At 40.1% G+C, this 27,169-nt stretch overlaps 1 protein-coding gene and 1 long non-coding RNA gene across 6 annotated transcripts; one reads left to right on the forward strand and one right to left on the reverse strand.

The window, feature by feature from the left end:
- The first annotated feature begins 4,830 nt into the window (after positions 1-4,830).
- PRC1 (protein regulator of cytokinesis 1) lies at positions 4,831-27,007 on the forward strand. 5 transcript variants are annotated; one of them, XM_003755516.3, is made up of 15 exons: positions 4,831-4,841; positions 10,792-10,924; positions 11,257-11,379; positions 13,205-13,438; positions 13,520-13,690; positions 15,021-15,170; positions 15,849-15,996; positions 20,590-20,726; positions 21,103-21,198; positions 22,013-22,159; positions 22,335-22,445; positions 22,803-22,913; positions 23,685-23,861; positions 24,188-24,229; positions 26,041-27,007. In XM_003755516.3, exons 1-15 carry the CDS (start codon positions 4,831-4,833, stop codon positions 26,110-26,112), a joined length of 1,863 nt encoding a protein of 620 aa, XP_003755564.1. In that variant the 3' UTR covers positions 26,113-27,007. The 5 variants fall into 5 exon arrangements, with proteins under 5 accessions (XP_003755564.1, XP_023352646.1, XP_003755563.1 ...); XM_023496878.2 differs by having other exon boundaries at positions 22,338-22,445; XM_003755515.3 differs by lacking the exon at positions 24,188-24,229.
- On the reverse strand, positions 21,855-25,161 carry LOC116421866. The gene is made up of 2 exons (XR_004232449.1): positions 24,951-25,161; positions 21,855-23,726 (listed from the first exon to the last, which is right to left on the reverse strand). It is a non-coding gene; the product is annotated as an uncharacterized LOC116421866 (long non-coding RNA).
- Positions 27,008-27,169: the final 162 nt, after the last annotated feature.

Genomic DNA, 27,169 nt, shown 5'->3' on the forward strand with positions numbered 1-27,169 from the left:
ATTATATCACTAGGAAACCATTATTTGTGGTAGGATTAAATCAGTGCTAAACTAGATTTAACCACTGTCTCCTCAATTCCACTTACTTAGCACCTTGTAAGAATCCTAACATTTAGCTTTTTGAGTTTTTGCTATTCCCCACCACAACTTGATATATCTTTTCCCCAACTCTCCAACTCTGCAAACTCTACTCATCCTTCCAAGCCTAACTAAAATCCTATCTATTCCATGGTCTTTTCCAGATATTCTGATCTATGACATTTAGTGTCTGCATTTAGAAATAGAAAATTTCCATTACTATTTATGCCATTGGAAAAAAAAACTTTGGGAGGAGAGAATGAAACTTTTTGGAGAAAGTTGAAATATACATTAGATTTATTTTTGTATTCTTTATGGATCTATGTAAATTTTTATAGAAAATAAAAATATGTTAATTTGGTTTGCTGTTTGGTTTGCTCATAAAATTATGTTTTGCATATTTAGAGATGTAAAATCTCCAAAAATTGTTTTGAAAAACTAGAAGTTACCAAAAAATAGTGCCTCCCCTTCATTTTGAGGGTATCTTTTTTTTTTTGGTAGTCATGTCTCATTTCAATACAATTACTGGCCAATCAGCACAAGTATCTATAGTTGGATGTTTCTTATGTACGAATGAATGAATAAATGAGTATTTACTAAGTATTTGCTATGGGTGAAACATCGTGCCAAGTCTTAAGGATACAAGTAGATAACAAGAGTCCCTGATCTCACGAAGTTAATCTAGGAGACAACATATATATATATATATATAGGTGGTTTCAACAAATAAATTAAAGCCAGTGGTCCTTAATATGCAGTAGCAAACCAAACTGTAATGTCTTTTCCTTAATTAAACCAAATATGTTTCTGACTTTGAAACACTGACAGTATTGAGGATTTTGGTGGTGAGAATTTAATTTCTTTTCAGTAGCTAAAGCTGCTGAGGATGAAGTTAGTACAATAGTATTTGGACAAGGCAGTTAGTTGCCAGATGTAATATCCAGCAGAAGAAACGTTAGACTTGACCTGTACTCAAGAAGCTTAAAGTTGAATAACTGAATCAATACCATATGAAACACTTAGGGAATATGTGTGAACATTTATGGTACCAATTATAAATGGACTAGGAATTCAGAGAAGGGAGAAACTAAAGTGGTATATAAATGAAGGCTGAAGATTCAACAACTTACAGGAATAATAACTAATGAATACATTAATTCATTAACTTTATAAATTACCCAAAGTTGTACCATGTATAAGTGTTTCCCTTAAGTCAAGCATGTGTTTATTGACACCTTTAATAATTCAAGGTAATTACTATCATTTGTTTTTTCTATCTTTGCCTTCTCTTTATATTCTCTCTTCTTCACTATAGTTCACAGAAATCTTCCCAAGTTTTTCTGAAACCATCCTCATCATCTTTTGTAACAGCAGAATAGTGTTCCATCATATTCATATCCTATAACTTGTTCAGCCATTCCCCAGTTGAAAATCCCCTGAGTTTTCAATTCTTTGCCACCACAAAAAGAGTTGCTATAATTTTTACACATGATTACTTTAAGAAAAATTTCCTAATAATTAGGGTATCCAAAAATGGAATTGAATGCCTGCATAGATGGTGGGTTTCTTCTCATTGGAAGTCTTAAAATAGAGACTGAATGATCACTTGTTGAGTATATTATTGGAAAGAACTTTTAGGCATGAATTAATTTAGATGGTCATTGAGGTCCTTGCCAACTCTAAAATTCTGTGTTTCTGTGCTGTGTATTATTTTGATTAGGTGTTTGCATTTTAAATGTTTTATTTCAAATTATGGGATAAAAAAAGTAATTTTAGGCATCAGCAAATAGGTGAAAAAAAAACTTTTGGGACTGGGTAGCTTGTGAATTCATTGTAGAATTGGACTACTTCAGAAGGCAAGATCAGAGTTCCATAGTGATAGGGAATCAAGAGGAGGGATTATCTCTTCCAACTTACTGATAAGCAGACACATTACAAATACCAAATTGACCCAGTAAATTATAACTTGCTGTTGTTTAGTCATTTTTTAGTCATGTCTGATTTTTTTTATGACCGCATTGGGATTTCCTTGGCAAAGGTTTAGAGTTGCCGTTTTCTTCTCCAGCTCATTTTACAGATGAGGAAACTAAGGCCAACAGGATTAAGCTACACAGCCAATGTGTGTTTAAGGCTGGATTTGAACTCAGTAAGAAGAATCTTCCTGATTAGGCCCAGTACTCTGTCCACTTCACTACCTAGCTATAAAAAAATTTTTTATGAGCAAATGTAGTTGCCTGAATTTGTATGTTTAGCCTTTCCAAGTGAAAGCATAAAGTTGAGTTGGTGAAAAAACATTCAATAAATGAATACTATAGAACAATTTTGTGGTATTTTAGGAAAATTACTTTCTCAATATTATTCAACCCCTAAAAAGTCTTGTTATGATTATAGAGCAGCTGTATTTTGTCAAGGCTTGCCAACCTTTATCCTATCAGGGACCAATTTAAATCATTTAGATGAAGTTAATTGTTCTTTCATGTGTGCTAAAGCAAAGTTGCAGGTTCCCTTAAAGTAAAACTTAGTAATTGAAAAAAATCAGAGTTTTCAAAGGCACCATACATTTCAGGCATTGCATGTTTCCTCAAACAATAAAGATGTACATGGACATATATTTTTACTACTTTTATCATCTTTTTTGTTCAATTAAAACCCTAAGCATACTTTGCTAGAGCAGCTTAATTTTATGACTGGGTGACTAGAGCTTTTTCTGAGGAAGCAACAGTATCTTTATGTGATATATAATGTATAATATGACATTCATAGGTCATATTAGAATTTATATAGAGTATAACATTTTATATAGTATGTAATTATTATATATAATTATCTAAATATATCAGACATGTTACATTATATATATGCCATTTTCTTGCATATCAGAATCAATCTACATACCAAATCTTATTTAGAACATGACTCCCCCTCCCCCGCCTCGGGGTTAAGTGACTTGCCCAGGGTCACAGAGCTAGGAAGTGTTAAATATCTTTGGCCGAATTTGAACTCAGGTCCTCCTGACTTTAGGGCTGGCGCTCTATCCACTGCACCACCTAGATACCCCGAACGTGACTTTTTAAAAGAGAAAAATCAGAATAAAAGGGAAAACCATGGGAGAGAAAAAAAGTGAACATAGCATGTCTATGACATTTAAAAATATATTTTTTTGTTTTTTAAAAAGTTTTATTTTTCCAGTTCCATGTAAACAATTAACATTCATTTCTTAAAAATTTTGAGTACCAAATTTTCTCCCTCCCTGCCTTCCTTCCCTCACCCTTCCCTAAGACAGTAAATAAGTTATATATGTGTAATCATGTAACACATATTTTCATGCTCATCATATTCTGAAAGAACAGAATAAAAGGGGGAAAAAAAAAAACATTGAAGAAATACTTGGCTTCAATCTTCATTCAGTCTCCCTCAGCATTTCTCCTCTGGACAGAATTTCCTATCACGAGTCTTTTGGAATTGTCTTGGATCATTGTATCGTGGAGAAGAGCTAAGATGAATCACAGTTGATCGTTTGCACATTATTGGTGCTTCTGTTCAAAAAGATTTCTTGAGAAAGTCCATCTACGCAAGTTCCCTATACATGATTTTCAAGACCATCCTGTCAATAAAGATGTCTGGAACTCTGCTCTGCATCTAGTAAGCAGGCCTTGTACAAAATCACTGTCACGTCAGCGAATGCCCGTCTTTGAGATAATGAAGAATGTGCAGTTTGGGGAGGAAACTTTCGCAGCGCACATTCTTGAGCGGGAAGCTAATCCTCAGCACACCAACCAGTCAACTTTGTGGGGAGAATGAGTTGAGATAGAAATACATGTTTCGAATGCTGCTGTCCGATTAATAAAGGGTTTACGAAATGTCTGTCACCCTGCGGACGCTCTCCTGGCTCTGGGCACGCAGAGACAAAGGCAGTCCCTGTTTATTCGGGGGCGGTGTCGGGGCGGAAAGAAGACAAGAGGCTGACTGGAGGGAGCAGCTTTTAGCATTCGATTCCCACCGAACAATAATTGTGTTATGCTTTGTGCTTCTTCACTGAGCAAAAAGCTGGCGTGACCTAGCTCCAGCGTGCTTGTGCGGTGCGGGGCTAGTAGCTGACATTTGTGTGTGTTTGGACAGGGAGCTGGGAGCTCATTCTGACAAGCTAGGTTATTGAGGGGAGCGCAGAGCCACTGCGACTCCCCCGCAGCGCCCACTAAATGCGACGCTAAAACAGGTCTCTCGCTCGCGCACACGGCCAGCACCGGGCCGGTCCTGGGCGCGGCGCATCCGGGCCTCCGGTAGGGGCAGAACTGGTAAGGGCGGCACCAAGGAGGTCGGCGTCTGGGCAAGCGGCGCAGTCATCAAAGACTCCGGGCGCCCGAGGGCCCCTTCGCCCCCAACCTAATGGAGCTGCTCACTTCCGGAAACTCTCCTGGGTTCCCATGCATCCCCCGCCCACCGAACGCATCCCCCCGCGGACGCGGCTTTCCTCTCCGGCGCGGCCCAGCCTGCGTTTCTAGGGCAACCGGGAAGCGTCCCGTGTCGGCCAATCACAGAGCGGCCCCGCCCCGCGGGCCGGTTTGAAATTCCTGCGCAGGGCAAACGGCTCTCCTTGAGTCAGCCGGGAGTCAGAAGCCGAAGTGCCCTGCGCAGCTAGCTGGTGGGCGCGGGCTGGCCCGGTTTGGGTCGCGTAGCAAGCGGCAGGCAGGGGGTCGTCACTCCGCGGGGACTGAGTCCGGGCCGGGACAGGTTCGGCTGCAAGCGGACACCATGAGGAGAAGGTGAGCGCGGCCTTGCACTCGGGGCCTGGGGAAAAGGTGGAGAGGGCAAGGTCGCTTAAGCCCCACCCCGGGCCGCGGCTGCCTCCGGAAGAGCCAGCGGCTCTGCGCTTTGACGCCCGGCACCTGCCTACACCGAGTCCCGGGGGTCGGGAAGGGGCTGGTCGCCCGGGCTGGAGGGATGGGGGCGGGGAGGGACCGCTCCGACTGGGGCCCTCGCTTGGCTTGCTCAGGGATCACGGAGCGGCCCTCAAGGGCCTCCTCCCCCTAGCGGGAGAGAGAAGGTGCCTTATTGAGCCTTGATGTTAAGGAGCCCCCTGAGAGCCGGGGCCGTCGTTTTTGCCCTCCTTTGTATCTCCCAGCCTTTGGCCATTGTGCCTGTCACACAGCAGGCGTCTAAAAAATGCTGGTTGACCTGGGATCTACTTGCCCCGATGTCTCCCCTCCCCCTCCCTGAGATTCCCGAAGGCCGCGTCCCTGACGCAGCTCCCCCGGCGCGCTGCCAAGTCTGGGCTACGGCTTCCGGGACGCCAGCCGGCTCAGCAGCCGTTTTGTTGGCAATCCGCACTCTCCCTCTTCTCGGGAAACGCTCGCGGAGCCTCTGAGAAGCCCGCCTCTGTAGGTGGAGACACGCCCCCGGGGAAAGGGGATAAGTGCCCCAACTGATGCTTCTCCCCAGTGGGTGTGGAGCCACCCAGCATGAGCCCTCGGGGCAGGGAAGCCCAAAGCGGACCTTTGGGAAAAGGGGCTGGAACCGAGCGTGCATTATGTATGCTCCCTGCCCTGACTTCTCCTTGCGGGATTAAATCAATCATCCTGAACCATCCCAAATTAGATTACGATCGTCTCCATCAGTCCCACTGACTTGCCCTTTGCTCTGGCCCATAACAGAGGGGAGTGGCGGCTCAACCGCCGAGTTTGAACACCACGTGCACTAACTCACAAGTGGTGTTTGTTCTCTATAGACTGGAGCAACTTGAGAGCTGGCTTTGTTTTTGGCCACTGCATCCCCAGCCCCTTAGCCTGTATCAGAGACACTGTGGTTGCTCAATAAATGCTGATCCTCCCACTGCCTTGCTACATAGATTGGGAAGCGCCCGCAGCTTTATTTATGCAGCAGTGTTCGCTTTTTGGTACAGTCCGATAAGGAATTGTCGGCCCTTTAAGGTGTGGCGCTAAATAGTGCCAAGTGGGTAGGCCCTACTTTATTTTAAATTTAATAGCCTTTTATTTACAGGTTATATGCATGGGTAACTTTACAGCGTTAACTGTTGCCAAACCTCTTGTTCCAATTTTTCACCTCTTACCTCCCCCCCACCCCCTCCCCTAGATGGCAGGATGACCAGTAGATGTTAAATATATTAAAATATAAATTAGATACACAATAAGTATACATGACCAAAACGTTATTTTGCTGCACAAAAAGAATCAGACTCTGAAATATTGTACAATTAGCTTGTGAAGGAAATCAAAAATGCAGGTGGGCATAAATATAGGGATTGGGAATTCAATGTAATGGTTTTTAGTCATCTCCCAGAGTTCTTTCTCTGGGCGTAGCTGGTTCAGTTCATTACTGCTCCACTGGAAATGATTTGGTTGATCTCATTGCTGAGGATGGCCAGGTCCGTCAGAACTGGTCATCATATAGTATTATTATTAAAGTATATAATGATCTCTTAGGCCCTACTTTAAATTTCCTTGTCCAGCCAGCGTCTAGAACAAAATGTTCAGTGTTATGGAAGTCCCTTGTCCTGACTCCCTGCCTGAATTATTTTAAGTTTAACATAAGTTGAAATAAGGTTTTGTGCATGAGTAGCAATTAATTGCCTGCCTAGTTAGCTCAGCCGACAAGCTGCTAAGTAAGGTCAGTGGTTCAATCCTTAAAGTTTAACTCTAGGCAACCAATCATCTTGCAAATAATCGGTGGGCAAGGAGGCCCAAGCCAAAAGAGGCAGAATTGTTAACTGTTTTAGGAATAGCAATTCAAAAAGTGGCTTTCTCTGTTGTTTATAGTTAAAATGATTTATCCGAATGGGAGTTTAGGTATGAAAAGCTGTTTTTTATAGTTACTGTTGGATTTTGGTATGACATGCAACCTTATGAAACATATAATGGAAACTGCTATTTAGGATGCATCTATCTATACTTTATAGAATCTTTACCTCATCTGCTTTAACCAGATCATACTATGAAGAAGTGAACAAAGAGAGGGACGAGGCAAAATTAATCAAGTTCTACTATAAGTTAGAAGATTTTAAGACTGAAACTGGTGTGTCAGATTGATAACTTGAATGCCGATATTGACTGACTTTATTACTGAAATACAGGGCAGGATGATTTCAAAGCTTTATTATCTAAAGTACATCCCCAGGTCAACATTTATCACTTGATCCTATAGAAAAGATTTGTTAAAAAATAGAACTGATAGCTCAAATAGATGAGTCAAAGCTTTGCCTTCATGGAGGGGAATATGAAACCTCTTGTGATCATTTCCAGGCTTGTAATTTATACTTGAGATTATAAAAAGGACCAAAAGTATAACACTTGATGTTTTTAGGGTATTACTATGAATATCTATAGTTGGTTACCCCTCCCCCCAGGAAAATATTTCAGGCAATGTGATTTAACAGTATAAATATTGCTATTAATTATCTGATAGGGAACTATGGGATGACATGGTCAGACTTACTCTTTAGGAAAGTCACTTCAGTAGCCGAGTGGAAAAATGCTGGATTCAGGAAGAGACGTGAGGCAAGGAGAACAACCAACATGTTTGCAGGAGTTTAGACGAGAGGTTGTAAGGTCTTTCACCAAGCTGATGCTAGTTGCAGAGGAGAGAAAGGAACATAGATAAGAGGTGTTAGAAAAGGGAAAGCCTTGTCAACAGATTCGATTTTGGGGGGTGAGATATGAGTACAGTATAATAGCTAAATTGAAAGCCGGGGTAACTAGTAGAATAGTGGTACCTTTGACATTAATAAGGAAATTAGGAAGAGGGGAGAATTTGGGGAGAGAGGGGAAAATAATATCTGGAGAAAAGAGAACATCAAGGAGAAGAGGTGATTGACAGTATTAAGAAAGATGAAGATTAAGAAAAGGGTATTAGACTTATTAACCATTAGTTGCTTTGGAAGGAACAGTCCCAGTTGGAAGTTAGACTGCAGCAAGTCAAGAGAGTAAGAGGAAAGAAAGTGGACAGACACCTGTTGTCAAAGGTTTTTTCAGGCCTTTTGAGGATGGGGAAAGATACAAGCATGTTTATAGGTATGGTGGACTATCTGTTGGTTATATCAATCTGTCAAAAAAAAAAAAAAACATTTAGTGCCTACTGTGTGCCAGGCACTGTGCTAAACTCTGGAGGTATATGTTGTATATACTGTGCTTTTCCTCTCAAATCTGGTTTGTATAAAATCTATACACAAAGCAAAGACAGAAAATCCTGCCTGAGATGGTTTGAACAGTAAGAGATTAGAAATAGAAATTCTTGGAAAGATTCTAGGGAGAGCAAGTAGAGAGAAAGCAGCTAGGAGGTTCTTGCAATCATTAGTTGTAGTAATGATAATAAAGCTAATGTATAGCATTTTAAGGCTTATGAAACTCTGTATCTATGTTATCTCATTTGATCCTCCAAACCACCTTGTGTTTGTTGCTGGAGCTGTTATCCCACTTTACAGGAAATTGTGCCATAGGTTAAATGGCTTGTCTAGGGTCAAATAGCTAGTTAGTCCCTTACATGGACTCCGGTCCAATTTTATTAGGGTCTAATGGAGGTGAGGGCAAAAAGAATAAACAAGAGTGATTTCCAAAAGACACTTGAGAGGAAATTGAATAGCACTTTGAATTGAATAATATAGGGAATGGAGAGAGGGGTGAACCAAAGGCCTCAGTTTACAACTTTGTAGGTAACACTTGGAGAAATCTGAACCTGCATATAGGGATTATATATATATATATATATATATTTATATATATATTCTCTCTTCTTCTTAGAATATTAAATATATTAAATTAAAAATATTTTTATTACAAGTCTAAGACTAAATTTAAATTGCCTTTTTTTTTTTTTTTTTTTTTTTTTTTTTTTTAGTAGGTGGCCTTCAAAGAAAGGCATCTTACTAGAATAGAAAATCTTAAATTAGAAATTGGAAAGCCCGAGTTAGATTTCTTCCTTTAATTTACTTTGACTTTTAGTACATTGTGAACAAGCCTCTGCCAGTTTAATCATTTATAAAAGAGGAATGATTAAGAGTAGATTACCCTGTGACTTCTCATATATTTGATTGTCATTTCTTTAGTGAGTCATTCACCTTTGAGAGAAATAATTTTCATCTGAGCTTTATCTTTTCACCAATGTTACTTCTATCTGTCTTAAAGAAGGTCCTAGAGGATTGGAATTATAACTTTTTTATTTCCCCCCCCCCCCCCCCCCCACAACGCCGCCGCCCCCAAGCCCGAGACCACCCCCCCCCCCGAAGGGCAGTGTCCTATAAGGAAAAGCTCCATGAATTGTCTGTCTGTCTCTCAATTTTTTTTTTTAAATGAGAGTTTTGTAATTTCACAGATTAAATACCATCTTTGTTTTAAAGAAGCTTACATGGAACGATTTAGTAATTAAATTATGTTTCTCATTGAAATCATATCCCAATATAGAAAGTTATCTTTTCTGACTCATCAAATGGAAACTTTTAAAGCCATCAATACGTGGAATTATTTGGCAATTGTAATAAATAATAAAGAACCCTGTTTATAAGTCCTGACTTTGGAGATCTTGGGCAACTCATTTTCTTCTTCTTGGCCTCTATTTTTTTTCAAAAGTAAAATGGGGTCTGTTCTGCTTCAGTTATATGAAACCAGGCTAAATGTCGTGCTACGGGCTGATGATGCAAACTTCATGAAGATGTCCCCAGCCACATTAAGCTTCTGAGCAATGCTTATATTTGCTTTATGTAGATAGATGTATTGATAGACTAACTCAGTGGGCTGTCAATTTGACAAGAAATCATGATTTGGAAATGGACATTGTTCATCTGTGTGTATTTTTTCTCTAGGCATTGATAGGTCAAGTCTCACTATATTAGAATTAAAGTATGCTTAGGTCTGTCATTTCCTTCCTGGGGAATCTGCAGAAACAAGTAGAAGGGGGTAGCTTTGACAAGAAGGAGACAAGAGTGATGTGGGGAGGATATTAAAAGGGTGATAAATGGAAAACATTTTAGAAATAAGGGATGGAATGGAATCACAGAAACAAATTAGAAGGGATAACTTTATTAAATTACTATTTATCCTAAGATGGGGAATGTGAAGACACTGATGAATTTTGAGAAGCAAAGTTTAAGGAAGCTCACATGAATGGTCTTCTCTTTTCCTGGGAGACTGACTCCTGGGCAAATTTTATAATTTGGAGGAATGTAATATAGAGGGGAAAAAAAAATCTGGTTTTTAGTTTGTCTGTATTCTGGATAGATGTTGCTATACTGGTATTTTCTTTTATTCCTCTCTTGCCTCAGTCTAGTAGATCAGTCTTGAAATTGGAAGTGTAGAATTCCACTTCTCTTTCTGCCAGGTAGCAACTATCTGTATGATCTTGGGCAGTCCATATCTATTCTGGGTCTTTGTATCCCCATCTGTAAGTTAGCAATAATAATATCTGTACTACCTTTCTCACAGGATTATTATGATAAACAGTTGAGATAATTTAATTAAAGAATTATTTAAATGTTGTTAGTGATTATTATATGTGTCTCCTAGAAAAAAGATTTAACATTGAATATGTTCAGATATTGTATTTTCATGAGTTGGTAAGAATAAAAGGAGTGGACAAAAATGATTGAGCGTTTACCATGGCTTAGGACTGGGCCAAACACTAAAGGTACAAATACAAATAATGTTATTTTTAATCCTTGTAAATACTGCTTCTAGTCTTGGAATTAATCAGATTTATATTCTTCTATAGTGAAGTGCTGGCAGAGGAATCAGTGGTTTGCCTCCAAAAAGCCCTGAACCATCTTCGAGAAATCTGGGAATTGATAGGAATTCCAGAAGATCAGAGATTACAGAGGACTGAAGTTGTCAAGAAGCACATAAAGGTGAGGGACTTTCATCTAATCTGTGAGCTTGCTGTGTGATGATGGACACTTGATACTGGTTGAGGTACAGGACACACAGGAGAAACTTTTGTCCACTTCGTGAGGTTATGTGATCAGAAGGACGGCCTGTTGTAGGGAGACATTCTATCTTTGACCAGCCTTGTGGTGGCTGTCCTGCCTCCTGCACTAAGAGCAAGGCTGGTCCCGAGGTCCTCCAGAAAGCTAGTCTGAACATAATATTATGGTATTTTTGAAGTAGGAAAGATCTCTTTTTTCTTTTCTTCCCTGTAAACAACTCTAATCATTCTGTGGGTGATGCTCTTTTGCTCTAGAGTCTGTTGGACATGATGATTGCAGAAGAAGAGAGTCTGAAGGAGAGGCTCTTAAAAAGTATCAGCTTTTGTCGAAAAGAGCTTGACGCTCTGTGCAAGGAGTTAAACGTGGAAACCTTTGAAGTAAGTTTTGTGTGTATTATCTCTAGAGATTTAGTTGTCAGAAGTCAGGCCTCAGCACTAAGAGCTGGATGTGTGGTACCAAATCAGAATCTGAACTTAGGGTAATTAAAAAAAATTGGAGCAAGGATGATTTCTTGGAATGAGAGGAATCATAGAATGCAGGGACAAAACAAGAAGGCTGGCATTGAAGCAGTGATAAGCTGCCTTTTTCAGAAGAAAGAGCTGACCAAGAAATTATACTCATTCCTCAATATATTACATGGGTAAGGTCTGAGTAGGAGGAATGTTTTTGGAAGTTGAAGGCTTGTACTTTTTTTTTTCTTCCCCTTTCCCTCCTTCCCCCTACTTTATGGTATTTTATTCCATTTATATGTAAAGATAATTTTTCAGTATTTTATAAGATTTTGAGTTCCAAATTTTTCCCTTTTCCTTCCTTTCTTCCCTCTTCTATAAGACAAGCAATCTGAGTTATATATTTTATACATTTCCATATTAATCATGTTGTAAAAGAAAAGTTCCACATGAAAGAGGAAAAACCACCAAAAAATGAAAAATAATCTGCTTCTATCTGCATTCAGATTCCATAGTTCTTCCTCTGGATGGATTCAATCTCTGGAATGATTTTTTCCATCAAAAATCTATTGTAATTATCTTGGAACACTATGTTGCTGAGAAGAGCTAAGTCTATCATAATTGATCATCTCACAATGTTGCTTTTACTTAGTATGGTATTTTCCTCGTTCTGCTTACTTGACCCAGCATCAATTCATGTAAAACTTTCCAGGTTTTCTGAAATCCACCTGCTTGTTATTTCTTATACCACAATAGAGTTCCATTATATTCATATGCCATAACTTATTTAGTCATTTCCCAAATGATGGGCATCCTCTCAATTTCCATTTTCTTGACCTTACAAAAAGAGCTGCTACAAAATATTTTTTCACATGTAGGTTTTTCCATTTCCTATGATTTCTTTGGGATATAGACCCAGTAGTGACACTCCTGGATCAAAGGGTATGTACAATTTTATAGCCCTTTGGGAGTAGTTCCAAATTCCTCTCCAAAATGGTTGGATCAGTTCAAATTCTACCAAACAATGCATTAGAATTCCAGTTTTCCTGTATCTCTTAACATTTATCATTTTCTTTTTCCAGTCATCTTAGCCAATCTGATAAGTAAAATATGGGGCTTAACTTTTTCAATGAGATATTAAATCAAAACATGTTTCATCATATATACACCCTCCCCCCCCAATATATACACATATATACATATCATCTATACAATTCCAATGTGAGCTTCGTTAGGGTAAGGGGATGTTTTTGTATGCTTGGAGTGGGTCCTGGATTAAGGTAAATTCCTATTAGCAGGACTGTCAAAAGGTTCATGATTGGCTAGATGGTCATCCTGATCTGATAATCATAGACAATTTCCTACTGATTTCATTTAAAACTGAAGGATTTTGCGGACATTCTGTAATGTTTTGAATACCCACCCACTTTTCCAGTTTTTCTTGGGCTTCATCCTTTCTCCCGTTTCTAAGTGCTTGCTCATTCATAAATTGAGGCGTTGCCTCTTTGGCTGGTCTCAGTTTGATTATTTGAGCAATGCAGATCACAGTTCCTTTAACTTTATAATAGAGATCTTTGAAAATTCCTGGGATGAACAGTCCTTCCCCCACAGCCAAAGTCTTTGGTCAGAGTCTTTGTTAGCTAAGCTGGCCCTTGCCTAACAGACAGAAACTGTCCACAATGCCTGTCCTTGCTTGATGGTGAAGAAGGCCATTGGGGGCCTCAGAGCATTGATAGGTCCTTGTTTGATGCAGGAGAAAGAAGAAAGCACCATTTTGCAGCTAGAAAAGGATTTGCGCACTCGGGTGGAACTGATGCTCAAGAAAAGGAAGGAGAGAATGAACGAACTGAAACTTCTTCAGGAACAAGACCAAGACTTATGTGAGATTCTTTGTATGACGCCCTACAGCATTGACAATACTTCAGTCCCCAGCCTGGAGGAGCTGAACCAGTTTAGGCAGCACCTGGAAACTCTGGCTGAAACCAAGGTATTATTGTCTGTTTCCCCCTTTGTGGTCTCTGTTTAGCTCACCTGCAGGTGCTGTGATAATTACCTTGTTTTTTCATAGGCAAGTCGACGGGAAGAATTTATCAGCACAAAGAGACAAATCATCCTCTGTATGGAAGAATTGGATCATAGCCCAGACACAAGCTTTGAGAGAGATGTGGTATGTGAGGATGAGGATGCTTTCTGCCTCTCAGTCGAGAACATAGCTGCACTACAAACGCTGCTCCGCCAGGTAGGCAAAGTCTTTTGCTGATTATATTTGGTTTCAGTAAGTCACACCACCCTCTCCCAACTCTATTTGAATCCTCCACTCTATCTGAAAACAAGTGAAACAAAGAGGATTGTAACTCGCTCCTTAGATTTAATTTCTCTTTCTTGCTAAGAAAACTTGTGTTAATTCTTGATTAAATTGGTGCCAGTATTATCCAAAGTTTTTAATTTGACTTTTGTTGCTACTTAAAATTGTCTTCATTTACATAGTTATAGCAATTATATATTTATATCTAAAAGTTTTTTTCCCCCTCTGTATTACATTGTGTTTATAATTTCATTCACATGTCCTCAGAATTCTTTGTATACTTCATATTTCTTAGTCCCTTGTTTTCATAATCAAAATGTGTTTAGTCATTTCTCAGTGGGTACTTGGATATTTTTGTTTGTTTGTTTTCCTGACATAAATAGCTAGGAATATTTGGGGGCAGGTAGTTTTTTTTCCTTATCTTCATTAATCTCTGAGGGTCACAGAGCCAATAGAACCCAGGCCAAAGGCTAGAATAGTTTCATGATTTTGCTTTTCTGGTTCCAAATTGCTTACTATAATGGTTGAACCAATTTACAGGTCTGCCAGCCTTGGTGATTTAGCAGCTCAGTGGTTTCATTCCTATCAATGCTGAATCTTTCCATTCTTACCAAATTGATGAATGTGAAATATATCTTAGCATTGCTAGTTTACAATCAGATTACTTTCAAGTTGAATATATAATTTAGATTATGGTAAGGGGTTTGAAATTGTTTTTATTTTCAGACTTGAGATTCTCAGCTTTGACTTGTAAACTTCAGAAAACTGCTGCTCTTATCCTCCTCCCCCCCCCTTACCTATTTTAAGGAAAATAAGCTTAGCTAAGGAAATATGTAGACAGTGAAGTAGGAAAAAATGTAAATAAAAAAAAAAGTTGTCAGTAACATATTCCAGATGTTCAGAAATTGACTAAAACATATAAATACACGAACATGGAATTGAAAACTGGAGTACAAGACTACTTATTGAAATTTTTTTTTTTTTTTTTTTTTGCTGAGGCAGTTCGGTTTAAGTGACTTGCCTAGGGTCATCCAGCTAGGAATTGTTAAGTGTGTGAGACCAGATTTATAATCAGGTCCTCCTGACTTTAGGGCTGGAACTCTATCCACAGTACCAACTAGCTACCCTCCCTCCCTACTTTTTTTTTTAAGACTTTACTCTTATTTGGCAAACAGGTTGCTTTTTTGTTTGTTTGTTTTTTTGAGGGGAAGGTTTAAGACTGGATGGCCTTGTTTTGTTTAATTCTTGGCTTTTTCTGCTTTAGCTGGAACTGCAGAAAGCTCAGAATGAAGCTGTGTGTGAGGGTTTGAGATCTCGAATCAGAGAACTCTGGGACAGGTTACAAATACCCCTTGAGGAGAGAGAAGCTCTCGCCATGTACATGACTGGGTCAAAGGCCAAGATAAGGAAGGCGGTAAGAAAACCTACTGGGAGATGGGAGGCCGATACCTTTTTAAAAGTATTATGCTGAGAATTATGATCATTCTAGCTGATATCAAAGCACAGCAGGAAGGACTATGTAGTGACAGTCATCCCAAGTGTTAATTTAGGGGGTGGGGGTGTGTGCGTGTGTCAGAGGTTTTCACACCCTTTATAACTCAAATTTTAGTTTCCCTAGAATATGAGCATACCTCCAAGACTTGCTGGTTTGAATTATAGTCCTGGAATAGAAACTTGCCTATTGTGAAAACTGTTGTAGACACATCTATAATTGCTTAATGACATTTGCAAGATTTAGTGAGCCTCCTTCAAGCCTTTCATACGAGAAACCATTATAATTGACTTCTTTGAATGCCAGTCTGGCCTTCCGTTCTTGTTCTCCCTGTTAACTATTGTTGCTGCCGCCCTGTGCTGGATGAGACTCCTCTTAGGGAACCAACAGTTCAGTTAGGAACTATGGCGTGTGCCAGTTAACTGCCAGTGCTCAAGTACTGAAGAGGTACAGGATGCTTTGTGAAGTCAGCCTGGAAAAACTCAACTTGCCTTTTTGGTTATGGGGAGAAATCTGGGCAGTCAGTCAATGAGGGAGGGAACAATCCCATTGTTTACCCCATTAAGAAGGTAAATACTTTGGGTGTTTTTTCCTTTGCAGTTGCAATCAGAAGCAGATCGTTTAGAGGAGCTAAAGAATCAAAACATGAAGAAAGTGATTGAAGCAATCCGAGTGGAGCTGTCTACATATTGGGAAAAATGCTTCTTTAGCCAGGAACAGAAACAAGCATTTGCCCCCTATTTTGATGGTTGGTATGGGGCACATAATTTTATAGATAATCAAGAGGGACTTGGATGCTTGGTATTTTTATAAGCCAGGAGTACTCTCAAAAAATCATTAATCTTTTTAAAAATAATTTTTATTGATATCTTTTGACACACTTAAATTTCTTCTTTTTCCCAGAAACACATCCCATGTAATGACTTATTAAAGAAAAATAATCTGCAAAGCTGTTCAGCATGTTAAAAAAATGTTTATTATCCATAGACCAGTCTACCACCACCTCTTAAAAAGAGTGTGGGGAGGTGTCAAGAAGTGTTTAAAAATAAGTTTTTATTGGGGCAGATAAGATAGCACAGTGAATAAAGCATTGGCTCCGGAATCAGTAGGATTGGAGTTCAGATTCATTTTCAGACACTGAAAAGTGATTTTGGAAAGTCATTTAAACCTATTGCCATAAAAAAAATTCAAATCAATCAAATATAAGTATTTGATATAGGTTGTTTTTCCACATAGTCTTTTTTTTGTCAGAGAGTCAGCTCTCATAACAAATAGTATAGTATAATAAAGAGTTTCAAGAATATCAACTCTTAAGGACACAAGTAGATATAAGTAGAGTTTAAATAAGACATAGTATCAAGTATAGAGGTTGTGACCTATTTTCAAATAACTGTAATATATATTAAGTCCAGAGTGCTTTGTGAGGTCTGAAATGGGATAAAGTTCCCCCATTATATCTCTACTGTAAAAATCAAGAAAGATTTTCTAGAAAAAGTGACATTTGATTAGGTTTTTTAAGGAATGGCCAAGATTTCACTAACAGGGCATTTCTAGGAAAATCTAGGCATAGGGAATGAGCCAAGGCACTGGTCCAGTTTGTCTGGAAGGAAGAGAAAGTAGAATGGAGCTGGAAATAGGGTGATACTACCTTGTAAGAGAACCTTCATATGCTGACAGAGGAGAATCAACTCCTAAGTGGTAGGCAACAGAGAGACCTTGTGAAAGTTTGTAAAGCTCTTTTTTGTAAAATCTCTATTTGGTATTTTATGCAATTATTTACATTTGTTCACTCATGACTCTTATGCTTGGCCTTCTACTTTGGTTTCTGGATAGTAACTATCAAGAAAACTGTACAGGCCTCTGAGATAATGATCAGTCTTCAATCTCTCCTTATCTCTCAGTTTTTTAAGCATTTGTAGACATGCCCAAGACACTCCCTGTAGTGTTCTTTGTTCGGTTTTCTTGGGGTCTCTGGAGGTCTTTGGAGCAGTCTTCTTTTTTAGTTCAGAGTAATCACCACGGGAACAGCCAGGTGTTAAAGTCCAAATCCTTTATTATCTCCTTCAAAGTCTTGTCACCTTTCCTGGGGCCTGGTTAGCTTTCTTGAAGGCCTTCTGAAGTCTTGGTTTCAGTGGAGAAACTAAGGAGGAGAGCCTGCCACCAAGGTGGTGTGAGATGGGATGAATGAATCAGACTCTGGGTCCCCCAGGCTTGTGCTTCAGCCTCCAGTACGCTGGTCTCAGTCTGAGCCTCTGAGAGCTTAAGCTCCTGCCTCCAGTTCTCTTGTCTTCTCTGCCTCTCAAATCACTGAACCTGGCTGAGGCCCCCAGCTTATATACTCTACACCGAGTATAAACCAATCATTATATCACTAGGGAACCATTATTTGTTGTAAGATTAAATCAATCATACTGAACCATGCTAAACTAGATAACCATCATCTCATCAATTCCACTTAGTACCTTGTAAGAATCCTTGTTTCAAGTTCAGAGTTCTGACCCATAACATCTCCCATTTTTTAAAAACAAAATGAAATGACCATCCCCTCCTGCTGTCTTGGGGCTCTTCTCTATCTCTAACCCATGCTCTGACTGCTGCTTCTCCCCTACATGCTTCTCAACTTGCTGCAGTCTGACTTCTGACTTTATGAGGTCACTGCTGTTTTCAAGTTGCCACTGACCTCTTGATTGGCAAGTGTGATGGTTTTTTTTCCCCCTTTTCAGCTCTCATTCTTAACTCCTCAGCTGAATTTGACACCATTTCCAACCCTCTTCTCTCCTAAATCCTCTCTGTTGCCTGAGTAATGGTGATCATCGTCCCCTCCTAGTTCTTGAATTAGTTGGTCTCTGATGTTCCATGTGGCGATTTCCCAACTATGGATTTTCCCCTTGGCTTTCTCCCGGACCCTCATCAGCTTTCGTGGGTATAATTATCCTATCTATGTAGGTGACTCCTCAATCCATAGATATTTAGTCCCAGGCTCTCTCTCTCAAACTTTAGTCCTATTTTGCCATCTGCCTGTTGGACATTTTAAACTATATATGCCAAAGATCTTTCAAACTGGTCTTTCCCTCCCTATCATCTTAATTTTATGAAAAGCACCACTATTTTCCACATTGAATCATTATCCTTAACTTCTGTATTGCCAGCCAAACTGACGTTTTTCTTCCTCACATATTATTTACTCCTTGTGTTAGCTTTTGGCTCTCTCTATGCCTGAAAGTTACTGTCTTACCTCTGTTTCTTAAAATTGCTTCACTTCAAACAGAACCAGGAGAATTATACACAGAATTAGCAAGATTATGTGATGATCACCTATGATAGTTTTAGCTCTTCTCAGGAATACACTGATCCAAGACAATTCCAATAGACTGACAGAAAATACCATCTACATACAGAGAGAGAACTATGAAGAATAAATCTGAATCAAATATGGATTGAAGCAATAGTTCTCAAATTTTTTTGTTGGAATTTTCTTGTTTTTTTTCCCCTTTTCATCTTATTTTTCTTTTGCAACATGAAAAGTATGGGAATATATATAATTATATAGCTTTTAATTTACAAGATATATGCATGGGTAATTTTTCAGCATTGACAATTGCCAAACCTTTTGTTCCAACTTTTCCCCTCCTTCCCCCACCTCTACCCCCTTCTACAAGGTGTAATGTTCAGCTGGAATTTCAAGTTATGACTAAGAAGTAAGGGAGAACAATTTTGATACAAATTCAGGAAAATAATTAACTTTTCAAGGTAACTTTGCAAAGGAAAATTATCAGGAAAATACAGCTCCACCACTCTGACCCCTGCAGAAAGCAGCCTCGCATTATCTTTCGGACTTTGCCTGGCGTATTAGGGCCCGGGGGGGGGGGGTGTAGATAGCAGGTTGACCAATACATATTAAATATGTTAAAAGTATAAGTCAAATGCAATATATGTATACATGTCCATACAGTTATTTTGCTGTAAAAAAAAAAAATCGAACTTTGAAATTGCATACAATTAGCTTGTGAAGGAAATAAAAAATGCAGGTGGACAAAAATAGAGGGATTGGGAATTCTATGTAGTGGTTCATAGTCGTCTCCCAGAGTTCTTTTGCTGAGGGTAGTTGGTTCAATTCATTACTGCTCTATTGGAACTGATTTGGGTCCAAGAGTTCATCTTATTGTTGAAGAGGGCCACGTCCATCAGAATTGATCATCATATAGTATTGTTGTTGAATTTTATAATGATCTCCTGGTCCTGCTCATTTCACTGAGCATCAGTTCATGTCTCTCCAGGCCTTTCTGGCTATTTCTTACAAAACAATAATATTCCATATTATTCATATGCCATAATTTACCCACAAACATTCTGCCACAAGCATTCGTGCAAATACAGGTCCCTTTCCCTTCTTTAAAATCTCTTTGGGGTATAAGCCCAGTAGTAACACTGCTGGGTCAGAGGTTTTGCACAGTTTGATAACTTTTTGAGGATAGTTCCAAATCACTCTCCAGAATGGTTGGATGTATTCATAATTAGTGTATTTTTAGAATATTAGTGTATAATTAGAATATATTTAAGAGAATTAACCTATGTCAGATTCCTTGGTGAGGGGAGAGGTAAGGGAGGAAGAAAAAATTTGGAACTTAAAATCTTAAGAAAAATGAATGCTGTGGGGCAGGTAGGTGGTGCAGTGGATAGAGCACCAGCCCTGAAATCAGGAGAACCTGAGTTCAAATCTGGCCTCAGACATTTAACACTTCCTAGCTGTGTGTGTGCCCCTGGGCAAGTCACTTAACCCCAATTGCCTCAGCAAAAAGAAAAATGAATGCTCAAAACTACATGTAACTGGGAAAATAAAATATTTTCCCAAGTTGCCCCCCAAGTGGGGGCAGGAGTAAAATCCCCTCACTTTCTTGAAGACATAACTTAAGCATTTCCTTCATGGAGCTTTTCTTGAACCTTCCCAACTAGGTTATCTTATCTGTCCTTTCTCCTTAACTACTTAGTGTTTATTCTGTTGATACTATAGCTCCATGTCTCTTCTGATAGAACTAGAGATTTGCTTTTTTTTTTTTTTTTAATTATTATTTGTATGCCCAGAATACAACAGTACCTGGCATATAGGTCCTTACTGAATATTAATTAATCAAAGTGAGGAGTAAAAGCCATTGGATTTGATTAGAGATCTTTTTAGTAGATAGAGGCCAGATGCCAGCAAGTTAAGGAAAAAATAGGCTTTTCTCATTATGGGATGAATGGAAAAGTTCCAGTTGTTTTCAGAAAGGGTAACTTATTGTAATGCTATTGAAATAAAAAGAAAAATGCTACTTGCCTACGTTGGACCCTTTCTCCTTTGCAGAGGAATTTACAGAGACCCTGCTCCAACGCCATGATGTAGAACTTGTGCAAGTAAAAGAATACTATGAGACTCACAAAGAGCTATTTGAAGGAGTTCAGAAATGGGAAGACAGCTGGAAGCTTTTCTTGGAATTTGAGGTAATTTTCTTGGTTTTTGGAGAAAGGAGAATTGAGGTTTTTTGAATGTGTCATATACGGTCCTGAACACAAATAAGTATCCCTCTTCCCTGGAGGTATACATTAGGCTTCTGAACCTGGCTGAGAGACCCTCTGACTACCACCAACCACTTCTTGCTGCCTTCTTCTATTTTCTCAGGCTCTACTTGAGTTGAGACTACTTTACATTTTCTTACAATGTACCTTAGCATGGAAAAAGAACATTATTGGTCTTTCATATTCCATCTGCTGAAAAGTAAAGTTTTTTAGAATTTAAGGATTTCCAGGAAATAAATTTCTTGCTCTGCTGGCATTTATTAGCGGACCATGAGTTCCTATCCAAGTCTTTTTTCTTTAGAGAAAAGCATCAGATCCCAGCCGCTTTACAAATAGGGGTGGAAATCTCCTGAAGGAAGAGAAACAAAGAGCCAAGCTTCAAAAAACTCTGCCTAAGGTATGTATTGTGTTTTGGGTCTCACATGAAAACTTCAGAGTTCATTACTCACACTAGAAAGAGTTCATTACTCACACTAGAAAAACGGTCACTTGAGATTTCTTTTGTCTAAAAATTAATTCGCTTCATTCACTTAATGCCTCTGAATAGATAGAGACCCTGAAGAATGCTGATAATTGTTTTTTTTTAATGGTCGGATTAATAAATCTCGACTACATCTTGGGCCCACCCTCATGGAAAATCTGTTTGCCGTCTTTTAGCTTTGTTCATTTGGAACAATAATTCGTCTCAGGTAAGCAAAATTGAAATTTATTAAATAACCTTTCCACCACCAGAGAGACAGCCTGCTCTATTTGCCATTTGCCTGGAAGCACTCCCAACCTGGACTAAAGTTTTCTTGATGAAGGCTGACTTGAGAGAGATTGAGGCTATCAGAGTCACCATGGACCATCCAAGGAGGAGGATAGAAGGCTGTGGGTCTTGTTCATCCTAGCCCTTCATCCTCTAATGTTTTGAATGAACCATGCTTTATGGTCTGGCTGTTGGAGGAGAGTCCAAGCCCCTTCTGTTACTGATGTGGAATCTGAGGCCCTGAAAAGTGAAATGTCTCCCCCAAAGTCACACAATAAGGGATGGGCCTGATTTTTGGAAGGTTGTGTCCTTCCACTGTGATGGTCTGCCTGCATGGGCATGTGGTCTTTCCTTAATTTTCTCCCATCAGCTTCGCTGGGACAGAAGTAGGAGACCAGTCAGTGGTGTATTAGTTATGGGAAAGGTTTGATAATAATAATGGTGTCTGTCTTTATGGCCCCAGTTGGAAGAAGAGTTGAAGACACGGATTGAACAATGGGAACAAGAGCACTCAAAGGCCTTTGTGGTGAATGGGCAGAAATTCATGGAGTATGTGACGGAGCAGTGGGAGACGCATCGTTTGGAGAAAGAAAAAGCAAAGCAGGAAAGAGTAAGTCTGGAAAAAAGACAACAGCTGTTTGGGGCTGAGATGGCTCCCTTTGTAGATGCACAAAGAGGGGCTTAGTGGTGATTTCTACTGACCTATGGCTTTCCTCGTTCCTTCCTGCCTCCCCCTATCCTGGAGCACTGGTGGCTGACTGCCTGGTTTTGTAAATTTCTTTCAGCAGCTCAAGAAGACCCAGCAAACAGAAACAGAAATGCTGTATGGCAGTACACCCCGGACGCCTAGCAAGCGGCGCGTGCTGGGCCCTAACACGCCAGGCAAAGTCCGAAAGGTAATGCAAGGCTGCTTTCTGCAGGGGCCAGAGTGGTGGGGCTGTATTTTCCTGATAATTTTCCTTTGCAAAGTTACCTTGAAAAGTTAATTATTTTCCTGAATTTGTATCAAAATTGTTCTCCCTTACTTCTTAGTCATAACTTGAAATTCCAGCTGAACATTACACCTTGTAGAATTTTATAGGTCCCTGAACTCCACGGTCCCTTTATCGAACATGGCGGATGCTTCAGCTGGCATAGCTGTCTGTCTTGATCCGTTCTATGGAGGAGAGTGGTTTCCAGAGATGTTCCAGGATGTTAACACCTTGCTGCTCTCAAACAATCACGCCACTAACTTCCCTGCTCTTCCCCTTCAGCTTAATTCCACCACAGTCTCCACTGTCACTCCCAATAGCACCATCCGCTCTGTCTTCGCTGGGACTGTCTACCACTCCCCAATGTCCCGCCCTCCACCTGCTGGAGGCAAGGTCAGTTTGTTTGCACATTCACTATTGATGCTGTCACTGATTCATCCACCTTAGCCTGCAATTTCTCGTGTCACTGGCTTTTGCCAGTGATCCTGGAGTATTAACTGTGCGGGCTGCACTAGCTTATGACAATAGTATTAGTTGGTCGTCACAGAAGGATGGTGATGTGACTGGGTTATAAGGAGGATAAGGGTTTGGTGTTAGACTTCCCATGTCTTCAGGGCCCACTTTTGAGGTCATGCCTCATTAGATCATTGCTGGGAACAGACTGTGCTTCCATGTTGCAGGATGTCCATCTTGGGGTCCTTTGCGTTCCCAGAGTTTAAAGGTGGGGAAAGAGTGCTCCGCAAAAACATTAGATGAGGACTGTGTAAAGCACCTGTCAGATGTGAGTGTTCAATGTCACATTAGGTTCTTCTATTCTGAATAATACCACAGCTCTTCCAGAACATACCAGCACTGCATCCTGCCCTAGTGGCCGTGGATTCTCAAAGATAAGGTCCGGCAGGTCCGGCCAAACTGGAAAAGTTGCTGCTTACACTGTGATTTTAGGCTTAGCCCCACTGAGTCCTGGTTGGGGCATCACAAAGGGCTGCAAACTGTATCAGTGAAAGCGAGGGCCCACACCAATGAAATCACAGATCTTAGAAGCATTTTAGTACAAGGACACATGATCACACTTTTGAACTTTTTTGGTGACTTTTGAAATTGTAATTAACAATTTGTGGGAAGGATATCTCACCTCTCTTTCCTTCTGCTTACTTTGAACAGCCATCCAAGACTCCGAGCCGTTTGGGGCAAAAGGCAGCCCCCCTGGGCAGACAGGGGCACAACAAAGAGAACATTGAGTTGAGTGGCAGCATCCTGACTGGTGGGTGTCCCTACTCGGCTCCTCTCCAGCGTAACCTCACCATTAATTCTGTTGCCAGCACCTATTCTGAGTTTGCGGTAATTTTTCTTTTCTAAAATCTACCAATCCCTGGGGAGCACACAGTCAGGGTGGAATGGGGGAAATTCCCAGGGGGAGCACAAGATACTAGATAGAACAGGGTCAGCTTTGGGGGCTAAGAAGCCTTTCCTGTCTTGGTGGGAACTCCTGTGCAAGAGGAAAGTTGATTATGATTGGACTTTCAAATCAAATCCTTCTACCTGAGATAAATTATTCCTTGCTTGCAGAAGAAAATTTCCCTAAACTTTTAATCCTTCATGCAATGACCACCTTAGTGTTCTCTTGGTGGAGTTCTTGGTAACTCTCTTAATTCTTTATTCTGTAGAAGGACCCTTCCCCCTCTGACTGCTCATCTATTGGGTCTCAGGTCTGTATGTCCCTGCATGTCCCTTCTTCCTTCAAACCTACCTAACATCTATCAGCTTCATTACCATCTGGGAAAAGCTATGTACTAACCAAGGGGCTCAATCACATTAACTTTCCAAAGAGAGTCCTTTGGCAAGGGGGAGCAGAATGAATAGATTTTAAACTTGAGACTATCGGGTTTCTTGAGCTCTCAAATATTGAATCATCTTATGAAAACTTGCTATGACTTATGTTCCTAGCTCCATTTAAAGCCAGGCAGATTTCTTGAAATGGCAGTTTGCTGACTTGGAAAGCTTAACTCACCCACCCTAGTGTGAGCACATTCCATAAAAGAATAACATAAGATGACCCAATTACTGTTTGGGAAATGGAGGGATGAAACCCTGACTGTGTGCTTCTACTACTTAGTTCCTTTGGGCCTGTGTGCTGATTATTTCATGGAGTATATGCCTCACTAACCCTTATCATACTAGACTGTTTCATTTCCCTTTACTGTAAGCTAGCTAATGCTCACTTGCCTGCTTTCCCTGTTTCTACTGCATGAAGCTGCTTGGATATTTGAGGCATTGAAGGGCCGAGATTTTTCCAGAATAGCACTGCATGCCAACCAAAGCACCACACCGGTTTGGTTCGAGAGCCCTCTGTCTTGGTTTGATATTCTCATCCCCATTTACCACCTAACAATAGCTATTAACACCTTTGTTCTAACAATGAAATCTCACCTGTAAAGCACAATGCAATTGTACTGTAATTGCAGCTGTTATTATTCTTTCAGGACCTTCCTATTCAGATGTTATAGGCTACCCAGGCCCAGGGAGACTAAGTTTGGGAGGGACCAGATGACATCACTCGATGGCTTATGCTACAGTGTCAACAGGAGGCAAGATGTCATAGTTTAGGAGTTTGGTCACACATTGGGCATCATTGCTTCTTCACTTACTGAAATGGAGGTTGCTTGGTTTTCTTTTCAGCAACATATTCCATGGGTAGTAGCTCCATCTACAAAAGGATGGTCCTTGTATCTGCTATATGACAACTGAGGAACTGGGAAGGGTCACCCCTTGTTCTCTGTATAGGCCAGACCTGATGTGTTTCAGCAGTTTAGTCCCTACAAACCCCGGTATTCTTGTGCCTGGCATTTTCCTGGAAGGGGTCCTTAGTAGTCTGTGGCATGGCTTTATCTTCCCAGCTCTGGTACTACCTGTTTCAGTCTAACATCCATTAACATCTTCCTATAACTTGGCCTTTACCTTTTACCTTCTCATACCATGTGCTCCAGCATGAGATCAAATCATCAGCAGGTCACAGGGCTTCCAGCCCCAGGGATTGGTAGATATGCCCGACCCATGGTCTGTAGAGGGAACGGCCAGTCTTTCTGACCCTTTTGCTTCCCTGGGCACTAGCTCTTCATCTCTGAGCCCAAAAGCTCTGTGGACATTTTGGCCACAGACAAGCTTTCCCAGTCCATTGTGACTTGGGGGATGTACATGTGCACCTAAGTATTTCTTGTGACTAACCAAATGAACAAATCATCCTGAATCATGTCCTTAACACAACTTTTGATGGGACTGATGACTAAAATCTGGCCCATGTTAAAAGGCCATATTACCCCCTCAATCCCACCCCCACCCCGCTTGCTGTTATGAGAAGCTTGACTATCTCCTGCTATTGGGATTTCCCAGAGCTGCTGTGTTGAAAGGAAGGGAAAAAAAGAGGAATCCCTCATTGAACTGACAGCTTCCTGGGTTTCCCACCCCCATCCCACCAGTTTCCCCTGCCTCAATTTTCCTGACTCCTTTTCTCTTCCAACAGCGAGAACTTTCAAAGGCTTCCAGATCTGACGTCCCTTCTCGAATCCTCAATTCTACCAATATCCAGTCCTGAGAAGGCCTTCAGCATCCTCCCCGCTGTGCTAACACTGGATGTAAAGACATTGGGGTGGCTTGTGTATATATCTATATATATATTTTTTATTTCAGGCTTATTTTCAATTAAGGAGACATTTAAACCAATGACTGGACCCAAAGCTCAGGGACTGATAAAAGGCAACAGCCATGGCACACATACCTTTTATAGGTCCAGCTGGTCCTAGGGGCTTAGTCTTAATAATTCTTCATTAACTCTAAATAAAGTAAACTTAGTTTAATGTAAATAGCTCAAAGTGTAAATTTGAATGTTCTAAAAGACCTATAGTTTTTAACCCTATTCCTTGACTCAAAGAGTTTAAGGATGCCATTTTTGTTCCTTTATGGAACAGAAGATGGCTAGTTGAATCAATCCCTCCCTTGTATAGCTTACATACTTTTTTATGATGTAATTTTGACTCATACTTTTAAAAACTTTCGGTTTGTGAATTTATAATGAACCCCTTATTTTAGCTTTGATATCTCTTCTCAAAAGGAGATATCCCCTTCAATATCACTTAGGACAGTCTACTATAAGTACAGTACATATAATCTGCATTTGAAATTGAAACAGTTTATAAGAAAAACATAAAATACTGCCAAAGAACTGACTAGAAAGATTAGGCTAAATCCCTGGAAAGAAGAGAACTTGCCCCTTCCCTCCCCACTCCTTTATTTATGTTGTTTTTAGTTATTTTGGTTGTTATGTCTCTTTCCTCCCTGAGTTAAGCCTCTTCGCTTTGCAGTTATGTGTGTGGTCATGTCCTCTCTAGTCAGCTCTCATTCTTGTCCAAGTCCAGTGTCCTTGTTCATGTTTACCTTCCTCTTGTACAGTAAGATTGTGGTGGAGGGATAGTTACAAAATTGGTTACTTATTTTAAGAGTAAAAATCTGAAACTATTTCTAGTGCTAGGGAACTGCCTTGGTTATCATTCACAATGCTGAAGAATCATGCTTATGTACTTTATCACTCTGGCTTTCCCCCACAGCACTTTTTATTCTCTAATTGGGGTTTTTTTTTTTTTTTTTTTGTATGC

The sequence above is a fragment of the Sarcophilus harrisii genome, chromosome 2, assembly GCF_902635505.1.
Source record: "Sarcophilus harrisii chromosome 2, mSarHar1.11, whole genome shotgun sequence".
NCBI lineage: Eukaryota > Metazoa > Chordata > Mammalia > Dasyuromorphia > Dasyuridae > Sarcophilus > Sarcophilus harrisii.

Coding starts and splice junctions, on each gene's coding strand:
- PRC1 (XM_003755516.3), top strand. Junction 15,171..15,848: donor AGGCCAAGATAAGGAAGGCG/GTAAGAAAACCT, acceptor TTTCCTTTGCAG/TTGCAATCAGAAGCAGATCG. Junction 23,862..24,187: donor GCACCTATTCTGAGTTTGCG/GTAATTTTTCTT, acceptor TTTATTCTGTAG/AAGGACCCTTCCCCCTCTGA.